Below are 14827 nucleotides of genomic sequence, written 5' to 3' on the forward strand. Positions count from 1 at the left end.
AGGTTTCATGATACTATGCGTTTTATCCTTTCCTTATCAAAGTCTATGTACTCTTCTAGCTCCTCTAGCGTCTTTAAGAACGTTTCTCGAGCCAGTAGGTAAAGACCCTCATAGTCCCTATATTTTCCCATGAGCTGATTCGCAAGTACGATCTTTTCTGCTTGCAGGTTCATCAACCTGATAATGAGCTTCCCCAATCTTTCGCGACAGAGCTCTATCTCAGTGTGTGTTAGGGAATTTGGTTCCTTACAATATACTGGCAGTTCATTGCGCAGAATGTCTATTTTTTCCGCTATGTGTGGTGGAAGCATCTCATTATTAGCCTGAACATAGTCAGAATTAGACATGAACCCAGTTATATTGAACCGACCGTGGTATCCAGACTCACGGCATGTACCATAGGGACCCATGAAGTATACATCTGAATCCGATTGAGGAATGTATGCTTTGTCTACATGTCGAAGCCTGTTTTGCTTTGATTCCTGGCTTGATCCGTGATAGGTGCTATCACCCGTAAGATAGCTCCCTTGGCGTAAAGCGTGAGTCGCCTTGCTATCGGGATACTTATATAAGTTGCGATAATGCTTCATCGAAACGTCTGTCTTGACCACCAACTTGGGGTATATTAAGTCAGACAAGAATACCTTTATCAGTCTGGGACATAGTGCGAAATAGCTTGAAGACGTAGTACCAGTGATGGTCTCTAGCTCTTCAGGTTCTTCCGGGTTCGTGGCTTCAGAAAAATCATCCACAGGGGTACTGAGTGGGGCCATCGCAAGGGATTGATGGTATGGCATATTAAGCTTTAAGCTTGCTCTGATTGTTGCTAGTCGCTCGGTTGGAGTAAAGAGCTCTTTAATATCATAGCCTTCATCAGAGTTCAGCTCCGGGCTTCCTCCCGATTTACGTTTGTCGATAAGAGAATCTTCCAGACTGGTGGAGGGAGCCGTTTTTGTCACACTGTGTGCGCCTGAATAGAGGGAGCTAGACACGTCATCCATCATGTGTGCGTCTGTCAATTCTTTAGAGTGTACCTTTTGTTCTGGTCGATCTGTGGCTATCCCTACTGTTGGTGACGAAATGCTTTCTCTGTTTTGGTCATCAAATGGCATGATCTTTTCTGGGAATATCCTAAGCGAATCATCTGCTTCTACGCTACTCTCCAAACATCTTACGGATCGATTGCTTTGATCTCTAACTATTACATCCGTATTCATGGTTTGGTTTTCTAGAAGGCCGTCATTTGACTTCGTGGCAATGAACGTGTCGTGGTTGTCATTGAGTTGCTTCTCAGTAAGTGCCACAGTAGTCGATGAGACAAGGTCATCGAAGTTAACCACCTGGATTGTAGTCTCCTGCTCTTCGGAAAATTCATTTCGCTTATTCAGGAACATTCTAACAATGTCCATAGTTCCGCTGTTCACGCTGGGGGTCACGATACCTGTTAAGTTTTGAAAGACTTTATTAAGCTCATCTGGAAGCCTTTCAGTATCATAGATTGCTTTTTCAACTATCCTGATGGCCTCTTGGATTGGATTGCTGTATTCCTCATAGACGTATATGACTCTTTGGCGCGAATTTGTGTGAGGAAATGGGTGTGCAGTGTAGTAGTAAACATTTAGACATCCGGCTAATTTGATTGATGAATCACCAGAGTACACCTGCTGTTGTATCCGTCGCCGAAAGATTTGTCGCGAGGTGTAGGAATGAATCGTGTTGCAAGACGATCCAGTATCAACTGAGGTTTCGTCGGATGCTAAAACAAACGGATAGTAATTATAAATGATATTGGAGTAATACGTTATTGGATAGCCATCTTTCTCATCGGTAGCTCTATGTGCAGATACATGGTCGGCGTGCGTCCGTAGTAGCACTTCCCCAGGGATGTGTAAGTTCGGTTCTGTGTGTACAGGCACTAAGTGAGGATTAGAGTATGGCCCCCCAAGGAACGATAAGCTGTCTTCGGGGTGCCCAGCCTTACTGTCTGCTCCCATGTCATAAGAAAGTAGTTGAGCCAAGATCTTCTGTTTTATCTGCTCCTCCTTTTCTGTGAGAAGTGCAGCCGATTGAACTATCTTGTACGGCTCCACCTTCTGAACAATTATCTTGGGCGTGCCGTCAGGTTTCCGCAAATCAGGTGGGTCGTAGAACCGCTTCAACCTCTCAGTGAACTCTCGAATTGTCTCTGAGTGAGGACAGCAATAGATATATTCTGTAGTCGATTCCTTACCGTTGTTTTCCGTCGTGATAGACACCCAATAGTAGTGCACATTCTCATGTAGTTTGTAAGCGTCCTCGTGGCTCTTCTTTTCGGCCAGGAGTGCGTCACTATAGCACTGGATCATAGAAAGCGGGTCGAAATAGCTAGGTAGCTTATCTTGTGTGGGTGTAGCCAGAGAGCTAGAATACAGCTCCGTCAGTGTCATAAGAAGCTTGTAGATATGCTTGGTATATAAATAGAACTTGGCAGTCTGGAACTCGGTGGCAGCGCTCTGCAGTGCAAGTAGTAATTTGAAAAACTGACCACCGTCCAGAGATGAGTATATGTTTTCGCTTTTCCCCATTAGATGCTGTGCCTTTGCAATGTACGCGAACCATACATCCAAATCGTTCTGCACAGTAATGTCGGGAATAATCTTGCGCAGCTCCGGGATAACTATCTTACTGAGAGAGTAGACTGAAGGGAGACTGGAGTAATCAATAACCTTGTCGTCAAATTGTGACCTGACAATTAAGTACTCGCTAATAAGCCCCGCAATCAATATAGACACCATTCCGGCTTCAACGTGCCGTCTGTTTTCCCTTAAAAAGTTAAAGAGCGACTGCAGACTAAATAGGCGCAGGTCCACTTGACCAACGTAGCAATCTGCCTGTGACAGCTTGAGCTCTGCATACAGATCCAAGTCGGTAACGGTGCTCCCCATCGATTGGATCTTGGAGCGCTCCTTTATCATGTACTCGCTTTCTATTACTATGAGCAATCTATCATAGAAGAGACATACAGTTGAATAGAAGTGCTTGCAGATAAAGCTAACCTTGCCTGAGACGGGAGTCATCTCATGCAACCCAGAACCGTCGTCACAGCCTCCGTTTATCCAGGCCTCGTCGTTAGAGCATATCTCGTTGACACCAGCACGTACGTAATCAAAGAATGAAATTATTGCCTTCTTCTTCTTGGCTGTAAGATCCATAGTGACCAAGGAGTAATTGATCATCGAAAATAGAATGGACGTGTTGGCATGATAGTCAAATTCTATTTTGAGCAATATCGCGATTATCGTTGCTGCTAGACTGTACAGACTGAACTGTTCTAGGTCTATTTTATCAAGCAATGCCTTAATAACCATAGAGATTCCATGATCAAAATCAGATTTTTTATTTTCTAAACCATTGAATAAGATTGAGGCAATAGACGGAAAATAGTTGACAAGGGCGTTCAGCACAATCTCATTATACACAGCAAACTTGTGATCCTTAACTAGAAAGTATGCAAATGTATGAATTAATTCGGCGTGAACGTCACAGAAGCTTGAAGATGACGTTGACCCAGAATCCAGTACTCGAGTCTCGTCTGAATTGACAATAAGGTGTTGTGTGTATGAGAGTAATTGATACATAGCTGATTCATAAATAAGTGTCGAAAGCAGTGATGCAACCACGTCACAGGACGAATCAGGACCCTTTATTAGCTTCAGATAAAGCAGGTCTGCTGATGTGGAATGGGCTCGTTGCGGGTTGCTTACATTATCCACGGTAGTTTGAGAAGCTAAAGAAATAGGCTTTTCAACGTGTGCTTCGGTTGAGTCAAGGACCGACAACTTATTACTTTTAATTTGGGCTGCTAGGTAGGTGATAACCTCCTCCACACTGGAGGGCTTCGTCCGATGACTCAAGTGATGGCGAGGCGGGGATAGAGCTGGGGGGTGTGGCTCTACAGCAGGTATCTGCTTAATGCAGCTGTCAGTAAAAGTGAAGGTGCCTGTTAATCTATGGACGCTCGAGCCTTTGTCGCGATGTCGAGCAGAAACGCTGTGAGATATTTCCTTCTCATCTCCGGTCATGTCCTCTTCTGCCGTGGGGTCGTCGATAGAGCCCACAACCGAATGTGTCAACTTATGCCAGGTGTGCTGAGACTCCTGAATATCTACAGAGTCCTCAAGCGCTCGATAGATGCTGGCATCGTCAGTATCATCAGAAGTAGTAAGAGTCGCCTGGCTGATCTGTGTGGAGATCTTAAATCCTTGGCGTGCAGATTGTTTAGAGGTAGGTTTCTTCATAGCGCGATGCCCGCCTCTGGAGGTCGTAGACTCGCGCTGCTCCTTTATGATCCTCCTGGGGATGTATGGGATGTTGGGGCATGTCTGTTGTCCAAACGATGCTCCCGAAGGTATTGTTCCATGAGCATTATGATAGGCAGTTGCAGTGTGAAATAACTGGCTTGAAGTAACCCAAGTAGTAGAGGCATTTCTATCCGTTTTGGAGTATGGGTCATAGGTCGACGTATGCTGAAGAGATAGCACCGGATTTTGGGTTGTATTGCTAGATAGTTTACCATCATCGTTATATTTGAGCACCCTCCCCATAAACATATCCGTAATCGTTTCAGAAAACAAGAGTAGGTCATCACTCACCGAAGAACCAGATTTAAAAGAGTCAAAAAATGGACCGAGCCTCTGATGAGCGTGAACTTGCTGATTAGATGAATCACTATAGAATGGAGAAACAAACAGAAAAGGCGTGGGCTTAACAGAGCCATTATTTGGAGGAAGGAAGATGTTGTCGACAAGCTTGGAGTCACCAGACAGCAGAAAATTCAAATAACGCATGCTCTGAACACGGTAGGATGAAGATGTCAGAATAGTGGCCCTCTTTCTAAGAGAATCCTCGTCAAAGAGAAACGGTACATGGCGATAGATCTTAAGCATGCTCTGTGCTTGCTCCACAGTTAAGTTGCGCAAAAACTCAATGCAGTAATTTGTTAATCTTTGAAGAAAGGTAATAAGAAAGAGGAACATTTCTGCCATAAGAAGTTCCAACGAAAAGTCAGTGCATTGCGCCTGAACGTCCGATGTGTGTGAATACGGAGATCCCCGGACTGTCTTAGGTGTAGACGAATCTTCAAGATCTGATTGCTTCACAGTTGTCCTTGGAGTGGACAAGGATGCAACCGCCACTCCTGCATTGTCTGTAACATTACACTTCCTACCCTGGTCGCCAGGCACCGTGTGCACATCAGTCTCAGGTGTGCTTGCCCTATTACTGGTGTCAGTCTGCTTGTTGACTGAATTGAAGAACTTGTCATAATTATCAAGAATTAATAGGAGCAGTGGGACACACGACACGTAGAGAAATGACGGGGTTTGTCTAGCTATGTCCCCCGAGCAAACCTCCCAAAGAAATATAAAGATATTTGTGCAGATTGATCGGAAAGCCGTGTGGTCTTCTACGGAATGGGACAGCTCAGAATTATAGTTAAACAGCAGACAATGCAATGCCTTGAGATACAAATGCGGAAGAATGCACCCCACTGGAATCAAGTTGAATGGTGGTAACGTGTAGTCGACGGAACCATCAGAGGTGTCGGAAGCGCCCCCTTGGAAAGTAAACGACTCCTTAGCGTGAATGTCTGTGAATGAGTATGAATAGAGAAGAGCCCGTTCCCTCATCAATTGGTGCAAAAAGTCAAAGAAGATCTGCCACCTGGTAAACCAATGACCACCCTTGAAGGTGTCATTTTTGTCAATCAGAGACTCGAGAAACGAGAACAACTTAGTCTTCTTGGGGCTAGTAACAACAAGAAGAATAAAAAGCTTTGCAGTCGAGGTAATAATAACAAAGGACTTATTGTACGAGGTTAGTGAATAACAGGAATCGATAAGATTATAAAGAATTGCGTTGATCAAATGGCCTATTGAGTTGATGAAAGCAATGAGGTCGGCTTCAAACTCAGCTCGCTCTACACTGTCATGAGAGACGGTCGCACTCGATGAGTGCGTGCCCTCCAAACTGTCGGAGTTTCCGGAGACATCCAGCACTGCGTTGTCAAAAAGAAAGCAGGACATACTAGCATTGTACAAATGCTTATACCTGGTCAAGATAATCATAAAGCTTTTGGCGATAAGGAGAAAGTTGTGGGGTATGATTGCAAAAAGACGGTCAACTAAAGAGGATTTCTGAATGATGTACTTTATTACGCTGTTGTGTAAGTAAGAAACATAATTCTGAAGCGCTTGGAAGGTTGTTATAGAGCATATGTGGTGGGCAACCATGGCGTACACGGCCAGATTGGCAAGTACGAAAGAGTCTTGCTTAAATGGCTCGGACAGGGAGGTATCTGATGAACTGTCTTGATGGTAGAACGAGATGTGATTGCCGATACCGCCGAGAGCCCGGTATATGTCTGATAGTGCCGCGAACTCGCCATCTAACGGATTCTGTATCGCGCTCGTAGAGCCAAACAACGGCGCTAGCATGGCCCCGAGAAGCGGAGTGTAGATGAAGTTCTGTAGCATCATAAGCCAGGAGTTGCGCCTCCCAAAAGTTTTGTGTGCTTTAAACGCGGCTGCCACTTCTTCGTTAATACAATGGCGATATAAATTGTTGACAATCGCCATGCTCTCGTTTGAAATGGTGGTAAAGGGGGCAAGAACGTGCTCCAGGCAATTGAAAATAAGGTCCCTAGAAACAACGTGTTCAAATAGCTCTTGGTGCATGAGCAGGGAGGCCAGTGCAACTGCAATATTATAGGTGGGCCCATATTGCTCCAATAGAATGCTCTCTCCATAAAATGGAATGGACTTACGCTTAGAAGCTGCTAGCTGGGCCTGAAGCTGGGCTTGAGTCGCTGCAAAGCTTGCACCTGCCGGTGCCAGCGGTCCACGTAGTTCGTCGCTCACAATGCTACTGGTAGCGTTTCCTAAGTATGCATCCCGGGATATCTTAAAACTGACCGCGTAGAGATTGACCTTGTCGCAAAATCTACGCAGGGTCTTCACGCTTTTATCCAGATCAATGCAGCTGTGGAGAACTATGTTCTTAGCGCATGTATATGCATAGTAAATTGCGTTCAAAAAGTGAGAATGTGTGTAAAGGGAAGATTCATAGCGTAGTGTGCAAAGCATATATCCTACCTGTTTAGTCTGCTTGCTGATGCCATCTGTTAGACCCTGTAAAGGCCTTTCCTTGTCAGCTTGAGACGACAAATAGCCTGCAGAAATTTGGCTCTGAAACGGGATAGAAATAGATCTATCATAGTTTTCGACAAACTCGCTATTTGTCATCATAGGAGGAGACAAGGCATCGACCCCGAGAGTGTTCTGCAGCACCGGTACTCCCAGCTCGTCGACACCCTTGACAAGAGGAAGGTATGCATAACCAAGTAGTGAAAGCTGAGTGCGTGCCTCAACGATGTGCTGAATGCTCGCTGGGTCTATTGAGTCTTGCATACCCGATCCCAGTATTTCAGTATATTGCGAGGATCTCACGGGAATGGAGTCAGCAGGATGCGACACGACGGAACTAGTGGTGGACATCTTACCTGAAGCAAGAGCATAGGTGGGGAATGTATGCTCCTTGTTATCAGTGGTACTACAGAATGCAGGTGTTGCATATAACTGTGTCAACTTGGTGAGATTCATGATCTCAGTGGCTGTTTTCTCTTGAGGTACAAAGACAGTATCGTCAACACCTACAATTGTCGAGAGATCACATTTATCTGCATGAGCCCTTTCTTTTGCAGAAAGCCCAGGAACCCCATAGAGCGTAAACAGGAAATGTGTCTTCGGAGTGATGTACAGCGGTAGCTCAAACTTAACCTCATCATGGAGTCGTACCACACGCGTATTGACAGCTGCAGAGGTCAAATACGAACTTCGAAAGGCTATTCGACCCTTAGTCATGTCATCCGGTGTCATGGAGCCGTGAAGCCTTGGATAAATGGCCCACATTATATCTTTATCGTCTAATGCATCATCAGAGCGCATCTCCACCTTCAGGAAGAAAGCATTGTAACGTGCATTCGGTAGAGTTACGATAAAAGACTGCGGATATAGGTAGACCCGATTCCTGAAGGGAGCGGCAGGAGTACCGACCTCTCGGCGGAAGAAGCAGTCTAGCTGCTTAACGTAGATGTGGTTGGGATGAAGCTTATTTCCTCTAATGCGATCGAAGAAATAATGGGACTGAAGCGAAGAAAACGCCTTTTTATGCTCTAGTGTGGTCTCGGCGTCACGTAGCGTCAGATATATGCGTTGACTAGATATCCCTTGTGCGCTCATGAGGGCAAATAATAAAAGATGACTCAGTGTGTCTGTAGTCAAATATCCGTGCTTCAAAAGCAACAATAAATCACTATGTTCTCCTCTCTCGAGAAGATGCAGACTATAGGACCAAACCATTAGCTCTAGTTCATGTGCAAAATCCGGAAGGTGATTTGGCTGCAGAGTGCGGTAACTTGGGGCGTCCTTTATAGCTCTGAACACCCCTGAACTTGAATCATAGACACCGAACGTATTGACAGAAGTATTGACATACAATTGAACGTAGTTTAAAGCCCGTTTCTTTGATACGCGATCATTGTATGTGTTTAAAAGAACAGAGGCCAGAGGCTCTGTTTGTGAAATATTTTTAGGAAGGCGAACAAAGGTGTTAAGCTTATGCGAAACGGGTCGCAAGGGGTGCACAAAGGAAAGCCCCTTCTCATTTAGAACACTAGAAAAACGAGGATCCTTTTTGAGCTTGCTTACAGAGTAAATGCCGCGCCTTTTCTGCTCATTGAAGTATCCACACATGCGGCCAATAAGCTCCCTGCGTTCAGGATCAGTGTCGGACTCCTGTAGATGCACAAATGAATCGGCGTCAGAGTTGGAATTGCAATCTGCCTCCAATAGATCTTGCAGCCTGACCTGTTGCTCCATCCCATCTCTACGCTTGATGCTTGAAGTTCTAGAATAAATAATTTTGGTGAGCAAAAGAAAGTTTTCCAATTGCTGAATAGAGACCTTGCTATCACAAACTGTAGTACTGATTTTTCCACGCGAAGAAGCTGTCTGTGCTAGTGTTGCAACTGGAACAGATTCGTCCGAGCGCACTACGCTCCGCGGTACTCCCATGATGCTAATATTATGAGCAAAAGCGTGGGGCTGAGAGTCTGGGTTAGAAGTACTTGGGCAAGCATCGTAAAAGTTAGAGTCGGGCAGGACACTGGCCACTTGGTCAAAGGTTGCTCGTGCACTACTTGTGTCTGCAGGGTCTAGAGACAGTGCTCCCTGAACATGGCTAGATGAGTCGTGCGGGTGGGCTACCCGCTTCAAAGATGCACTACCTTGCATAGAGAACGCCGATAAAGGAAAGATGGGAGAAATGCTCACGGCAAACGTCTCCCTGAGCCCACCAGTCTGTCTGATAGCTGCCCTAACCTTAGGGAGATACTTGTTACACTCTGCCAAGATCTGCTCACCATACTTTCCATAGGCTGCGAAGATACTAGTTGGAACTTTGGACTCAGTACTTAGGCTGCTAGTGCAGGTATAATCAATACCTGGATACTTAAAGAAAGGCATGTCACCTTTGGACTTCTTAGCTTCAAGTTTCCTCTTCGTGTGGCCCTGAACTGAGGGTGCACCAGATTGCTTGCTTTGGCTATCACTGGTCAGAGTGTGGGAAAGAGAACTGACTATCGCTTCATTGATGCTACTGTCATGTCTTGTCTGGGAAAACTTGTTGCTTAGTACACCCGAGATTACTCTGATGTCATGGGATGCAACACCGTCTGCCAGTCTCTGCAAGTAAAGGCTGTAGCGGTCGACTTCCGACCTGATCTTTTCATCTGCAAGGGCAAGGTCTTCTAGCTCTTTGATCCTGGAGTAGAATGCGTGCGATTCATCAGACGAGACACCTATGGTCTTTTCTAGAAACACAACCAAGAAAATACGTCTGAAGCACGTCTGCGATGAAATGGGAATGGTAAACTCCACGAGCTTCGACCTTTCGATCGTATCCAAGATAGTCATGAGTCTGCTATAAAGGGGCTTAGAATCAAGTGATGTTTTATCACACGCGAAGCTCCGAAGTGTCGAAAAACAGTTCATATCTATATACTGGCTCTCAGACACCCTATAGAGCCCATGTTGACCGTTGTCAGTGGAGCTATAGTAATACAATGCAATTGAGCCGTAAAACGGCTCCATGACCTCTCTGTTCACCATCCCTACCACCAAATTTTCAATGCTGAGACTCATTCTGAGCACAGGCGGCTTAATAAAAGGCGGTATTGATATCTTCTCAAAGAGAAAGTCGCTGGACGTGATCTTCCCGATGTTCATTAACTCCAAGAGCAACCGGGGCTCAGTAAAGAGTCTCTCCAAAAGGATGTTGATAGGTGGTACGTTATTGACGGTTTTTTGGGTGGTAAAGGTCTTGCTCTTTTGGCTTCTGACACCACCTGTGTAACGGTCTAGAAGGACCGGCACATTACGCATAAGTTTGCTGGCATTTTCCAGCACACTTAGAGCCGACGACGTTCGAAATATGGGGTCCACATCGGCGTAGATGGTACACGGATGGGTCAGAAAAAACCGGATAATGTCCAGTGTGGCATGCGGATACTCTACCGCCTTAAGGAACGGAGCATCTATCTGAAGCCTTATGGAGCTTATAGGGCTGGAGGAAGTGGTACGATGGGTGGAGATAGATTCTTGTCCGTATCGTACACTGCCGCTCCTGTTAGAGTCTGGCTCCAAACGGCTATCCTCAGAAACCTGCATATCACAGAACTGTGGGCCTGCTCTACCACTAGGAGCGCTTTCACGGAGAGTCCTAAAATCATCAAGTACGTGCGGTGCCACGCGCCAGTACGTAAATGGCACTCTGGGGGAGCGCTGGATGCCAAATCCGGCCGCCTCCTTTAGGACATTGAAGTACTCCACGTCTGAGGCCTTCAAACCGAAGACAAATTGGTCCCAATTATACTGTGCTGAACTGTTTGACATTGGTCAAAAGCCACAGGAGGATCGCAGCCCAACTAAAGCTCCAAGAGGACAAGTGCAATTAAATCTGTCCACAGTTTCCATACACTTTCCATATCTTTATTGCCAAATATCCAATCACATTAAAATTTTATCGGATTCTAAAATGGCGGAAGCTGAACTGACGCAGGACGTGGCCGAGGCCTTCATGCATTTTTACTATGATTCTCTATTAACAGACCTGTTGAGAATACAATCTGTGGTTGACCAAAGCTGCAAGTTTGTCTACCGCACGTGCAAGCCCCACGGGAAGGAATCCCAATATGATTCTAAAAAAGATCCCCAGGCCATTATGAAGGCACTCGAGGTCATCTATAAAGATATAGATAAAGTAGACATATTGATGTGGACCCCTGTTCTTTTGGAGGACAGTATTACCCTTGTGGTGTCTGCTAAGTACCAGCAGAAAAATAAGCAAGAGCCTTTGCTTACTAGTGAAGTGTTAGTCATAGGAAGGAGCAAGCAAAAACAGAAGCGGGGATTCTCCCTATTAGCAATCACTACGCACATCATAGAATGATAGCGGGGTGGCTAAAAAATAAATCAGGTGACGGTGAGAGTAAACATGTGTCTCACGCATGCAGTGGAGACAATTGTGCATCGTCTAGAGGCCGAGCTAGACACCCCCTTGGGCAAGCTGCTGGAGGTTCATGAAAGCTACCACGCCAAGGCATTTCCATTCAATGGGAGCTATAAGCAGCTACTCAAGCAACAGCACAGTATACCGTTCACAGAATATGATGCTATACTTATGTACAGGATTCTATTTTATATCTACGATGCTATCAATCCAATTAATATATTACCAGAGCAGCTAAATGAAACAGTAGCTCCATGCGTCCTGTCCTTGCTCTCTCTGATGCTTGGCAGGCACGTCTCCCCAGTGTTATGTGCCCTCAAAACCTTCATTTTATCAACCACACATGATACATTCTTTAAACCCATATACCGGAGTAGAGGTTGTGCATTTCCACATCTATTTCATGCATCGCTCAGCTCTGTCATCCAGGCTCATGCCGTAGGCTTCCTCACTGAAGCTTTGCAGGAGACGCCGTATGCAAAGTATATCAAATTGTACTGTAGACGATCGCGGCACGCCATATGCTGCCCTGTGATCTCCACGTCCTTTATCGACCAAGTACTTATGCAGTTTCTATCAACATCAAGCCCATTTTTGTCGAAAACACTGGCCAGTGAGTGCTGCAGCTGCGATCGATCAATAGTGCACGCTTTAAAGATAGTAGAAAAAAGGTGCAAGTTTCGGTACCTAGATAAGACTCGGCTCTACCTTCCAGACATCTCCTGTGGGTCCTCTTTCGGCCCGCCTGTGTCTTGCTTCAGTGACCAGAGCAGACCAGGACCTGTTCGACTGACGTGGCTTCCAGTATCCAGGACCGTCATGAGTAGGGACGATCCTCTGTATCCTATTACTAAGTCCCCGGTGCCGTGTGCATGCTGTAGCTCTTCCACGACTTCGCCACAGACTTCCACCTGCACTCTAGGCATCACGGGGCGTGTTACCCAGCTCTTCCTAGACTTCCTGTCTCTCTCCTGTAAAACCGCAAAGGACTCGGGCAAGCCAGCCGACACACTTTCGTTTTTAAGATACTTAGAGACAACAGACACTAAGGATCTATGTTCCTGCATCAAACGGGATCTTATTGCTGCTGCACAGCTTGATATGCTGCACGAACTTGATAAGCTCCTGCAGGAGGGCAGCCTGGCGTCTTGCCCTAGCCCAGCTGTGAGAAAGAAGCTTGCTGAGGTTGCTCATGTCTTTTCTATGCTGTATTATGATGTCCTAACATTGGAATGTCGAAGCACTGGACAATATACCACACTTTTGGCGTCCCACAATTACACTCCTGACAGGGCTCTCAGACTGTCCACTGGTGTCGGCAAGGTCCGAAAGACTAACAGCAATAACGAGGATCTTAGCAGCGACGGTGACTGGGTGCAGGAGCCAGCTAATGTACCTAAGAAAAAGCAATCATATCGGGTGTTCACCAGAGCCTTCGAAGCGAAAAATCTAGCACTGAACCTGTTCATCAAAGAGTGCAGTAGCTTCAAAGACCTGGATGCTTCGGGTATCTCTAAAGCGTCAGCGCTTTTCAGAATTATGACCTCTATGTGTCCAGAGAACAAAGATGAGGCCTTCTCATCTACCTCCAAGGAGAAACGCGTCTCACTGCCATCTTCATATACTCACTCTGGCACCAGTAGCCATGAGGGAGACTCCCTCAGATACATTTTGGCTGTAATGACCTCTTCTCTCTACAGTCCTGTCTCTCCCCCGCCCACGTCACACCCCTTCTACTTTTCCACAAGACAATTGTATAGGTTTATTCTGCTGAACAATTCTGCAAGTCCATGGATTCTTAATTTGGTAGAGCAGATCAGAACAAAAGACATCCAGATTGTGCGACACCGTGTACTGCCGACCAGAAGGATGTCCGTCTATGAGTGTTCCAGACAGTGCTCGTGCCCCCTCTCATGCTTACGCCGGTGCGTTCAGTTTGGCAAGCGGTATAGGCTTCAAATCTTCCGGCAGCGGTATGGATATTGGGGTCTCAGGACACTGGATTATATACCAAAAGGAGCGCCGGTGTGTGAGTACACCGGAGATCTGATTGGAGAGAACCTAGCAGAGCGACGGGGTGTAATAGCTGACATGCAGCGCTGCTCATATCTCTATGACATCGTTTGTGTCTTCAAGTATTGCTTCTCATCTTCTGAAAAGCCAGCTCACAGAGACGCCCGCGGTGCATCCTCTGGAGGAATGCGGCTTGGACTTTCTAGCCATGGGATACGGGGTGCACACGTTTCTCAAGAAACCGCTGACTCCGATGATTCTTATAACCGCAGCGCATCAGACTTGGAGGCCAGCACCATATATGTTATAGACGCCACTAGAGCAGGCAATGAAGGCCGATATGCTAACCATCGCACAAGGGATAATATAGTAGCCAAGCGAATAATATGGGACGACGACCCGATCACTAGTCACTTTGCCCACCCTCATCTTTACTTCTTTGCCACCACTGACATCAAACCAATGGAAGAGCTGTTCCTCAACTACATGTACAAGGACAACGGCGACGGCCTCATAAGGCTGAAGTACCCCTGGGCTTTCGACAATGAAGCAGTGACGAAGGAAGCCAATGAGGAGATTCACTAACGCGTCAATTGTGTAACCAACTCTGCGCTTCTGTGAACAGGCACCTTGATGCCTCACAGGCGACAATCTAAGTCCGACGAGCCGACAGCTTGCTCTACTTACGGCTCACTTGAGAACTCAAGTCCCCGACGCGCCCGCCAACGGTTCCGGAACCCTTTGCAACAGAGTCTCTGCCAGCCAGACCACGCCCGGTACCGTCCGCGTTGAAGCGCTCCTTGTGGGTTCCATGGTAAGTGCTCGGGTCCGTCAACCTATCAAATATAGACCCGCCCTTGACCTGGGACGCAGCCTTTGGCTTGTCTCTACTGGAGGTCGGGTGTTCCGTGTGTGCTGCCTCGGTACCTGCAGGCTTACGGTTGACAGTCGGTGCAACGGGATCGTGCTTTTTGTTAATGTTGGATGCCTCCTGGAGCTTGATGTGGTCGTGCTTCACATCAGGGCGATCGTTGAAGCGAGCGCGGTGGGACGCCTGATAGGTGCTCGGATCCGTCAGCCTGTCGAATATGGAGCCGCCCTTGATCTGGGAGGCGGCTTTGGGCTTTTCCGTCATGTCTTGTTTCGCGTAATGGTCCGGCATGAGCTTAGCTTTTTAATTGGGGACACGAAAAACCTGTAATTTTATATT

General features: G+C 46.5%; 4 protein-coding genes across 4 annotated transcripts; 2 read left to right on the forward strand and 2 right to left on the reverse strand.

Annotated features, from left to right (window-relative positions):
• Positions 1 to 5: 5 nt before the first annotated feature.
• Positions 6 to 10988, reverse strand: GL50803_00114201 (uncharacterized protein; the record flags this gene model as incomplete). The annotated part of the gene is made up of 1 exon (XM_038045669.1): positions 6 to 10988. One exon carries the CDS (start codon positions 10986 to 10988, stop codon positions 6 to 8), a length of 10983 nt encoding a protein of 3660 aa, XP_037901681.1.
• A 142-nt stretch (positions 10989 to 11130) lies between these two features.
• Positions 11131 to 11544, forward strand: GL50803_0061272 (uncharacterized protein; the record flags this gene model as incomplete). The annotated part of the gene is made up of 1 exon (XM_038046263.1): positions 11131 to 11544. One exon carries the CDS (start codon positions 11131 to 11133, stop codon positions 11542 to 11544), a length of 414 nt encoding a protein of 137 aa, XP_037901682.1.
• Positions 11545 to 11589: 45 nt separating this feature from the next.
• On the forward strand, positions 11590 to 14202 carry GL50803_00221691 (Histone methyltransferase HMT2; the record flags this gene model as incomplete). The annotated part of the gene is made up of 1 exon (XM_001705489.2): positions 11590 to 14202. One exon carries the CDS (start codon positions 11590 to 11592, stop codon positions 14200 to 14202), a length of 2613 nt encoding a protein of 870 aa, XP_001705541.2.
• Positions 14203 to 14296: 94 nt separating this feature from the next.
• GL50803_0014748 (p25-alpha family protein) lies at positions 14297 to 14779 on the reverse strand (the record flags this gene model as incomplete). Its single annotated transcript, XM_001705488.1, has 1 exon — positions 14297 to 14779. One exon carries the CDS (start codon positions 14777 to 14779, stop codon positions 14297 to 14299), a length of 483 nt encoding a protein of 160 aa, XP_001705540.1.
• Positions 14780 to 14827: the final 48 nt, after the last annotated feature.

This window comes from Giardia intestinalis, chromosome 2 (assembly GCF_000002435.2).
Source record: "Giardia intestinalis strain WB C6 chromosome 2, whole genome shotgun sequence".
Taxonomy (NCBI): domain Eukaryota; phylum Fornicata; order Diplomonadida; family Hexamitidae; genus Giardia; species Giardia duodenalis.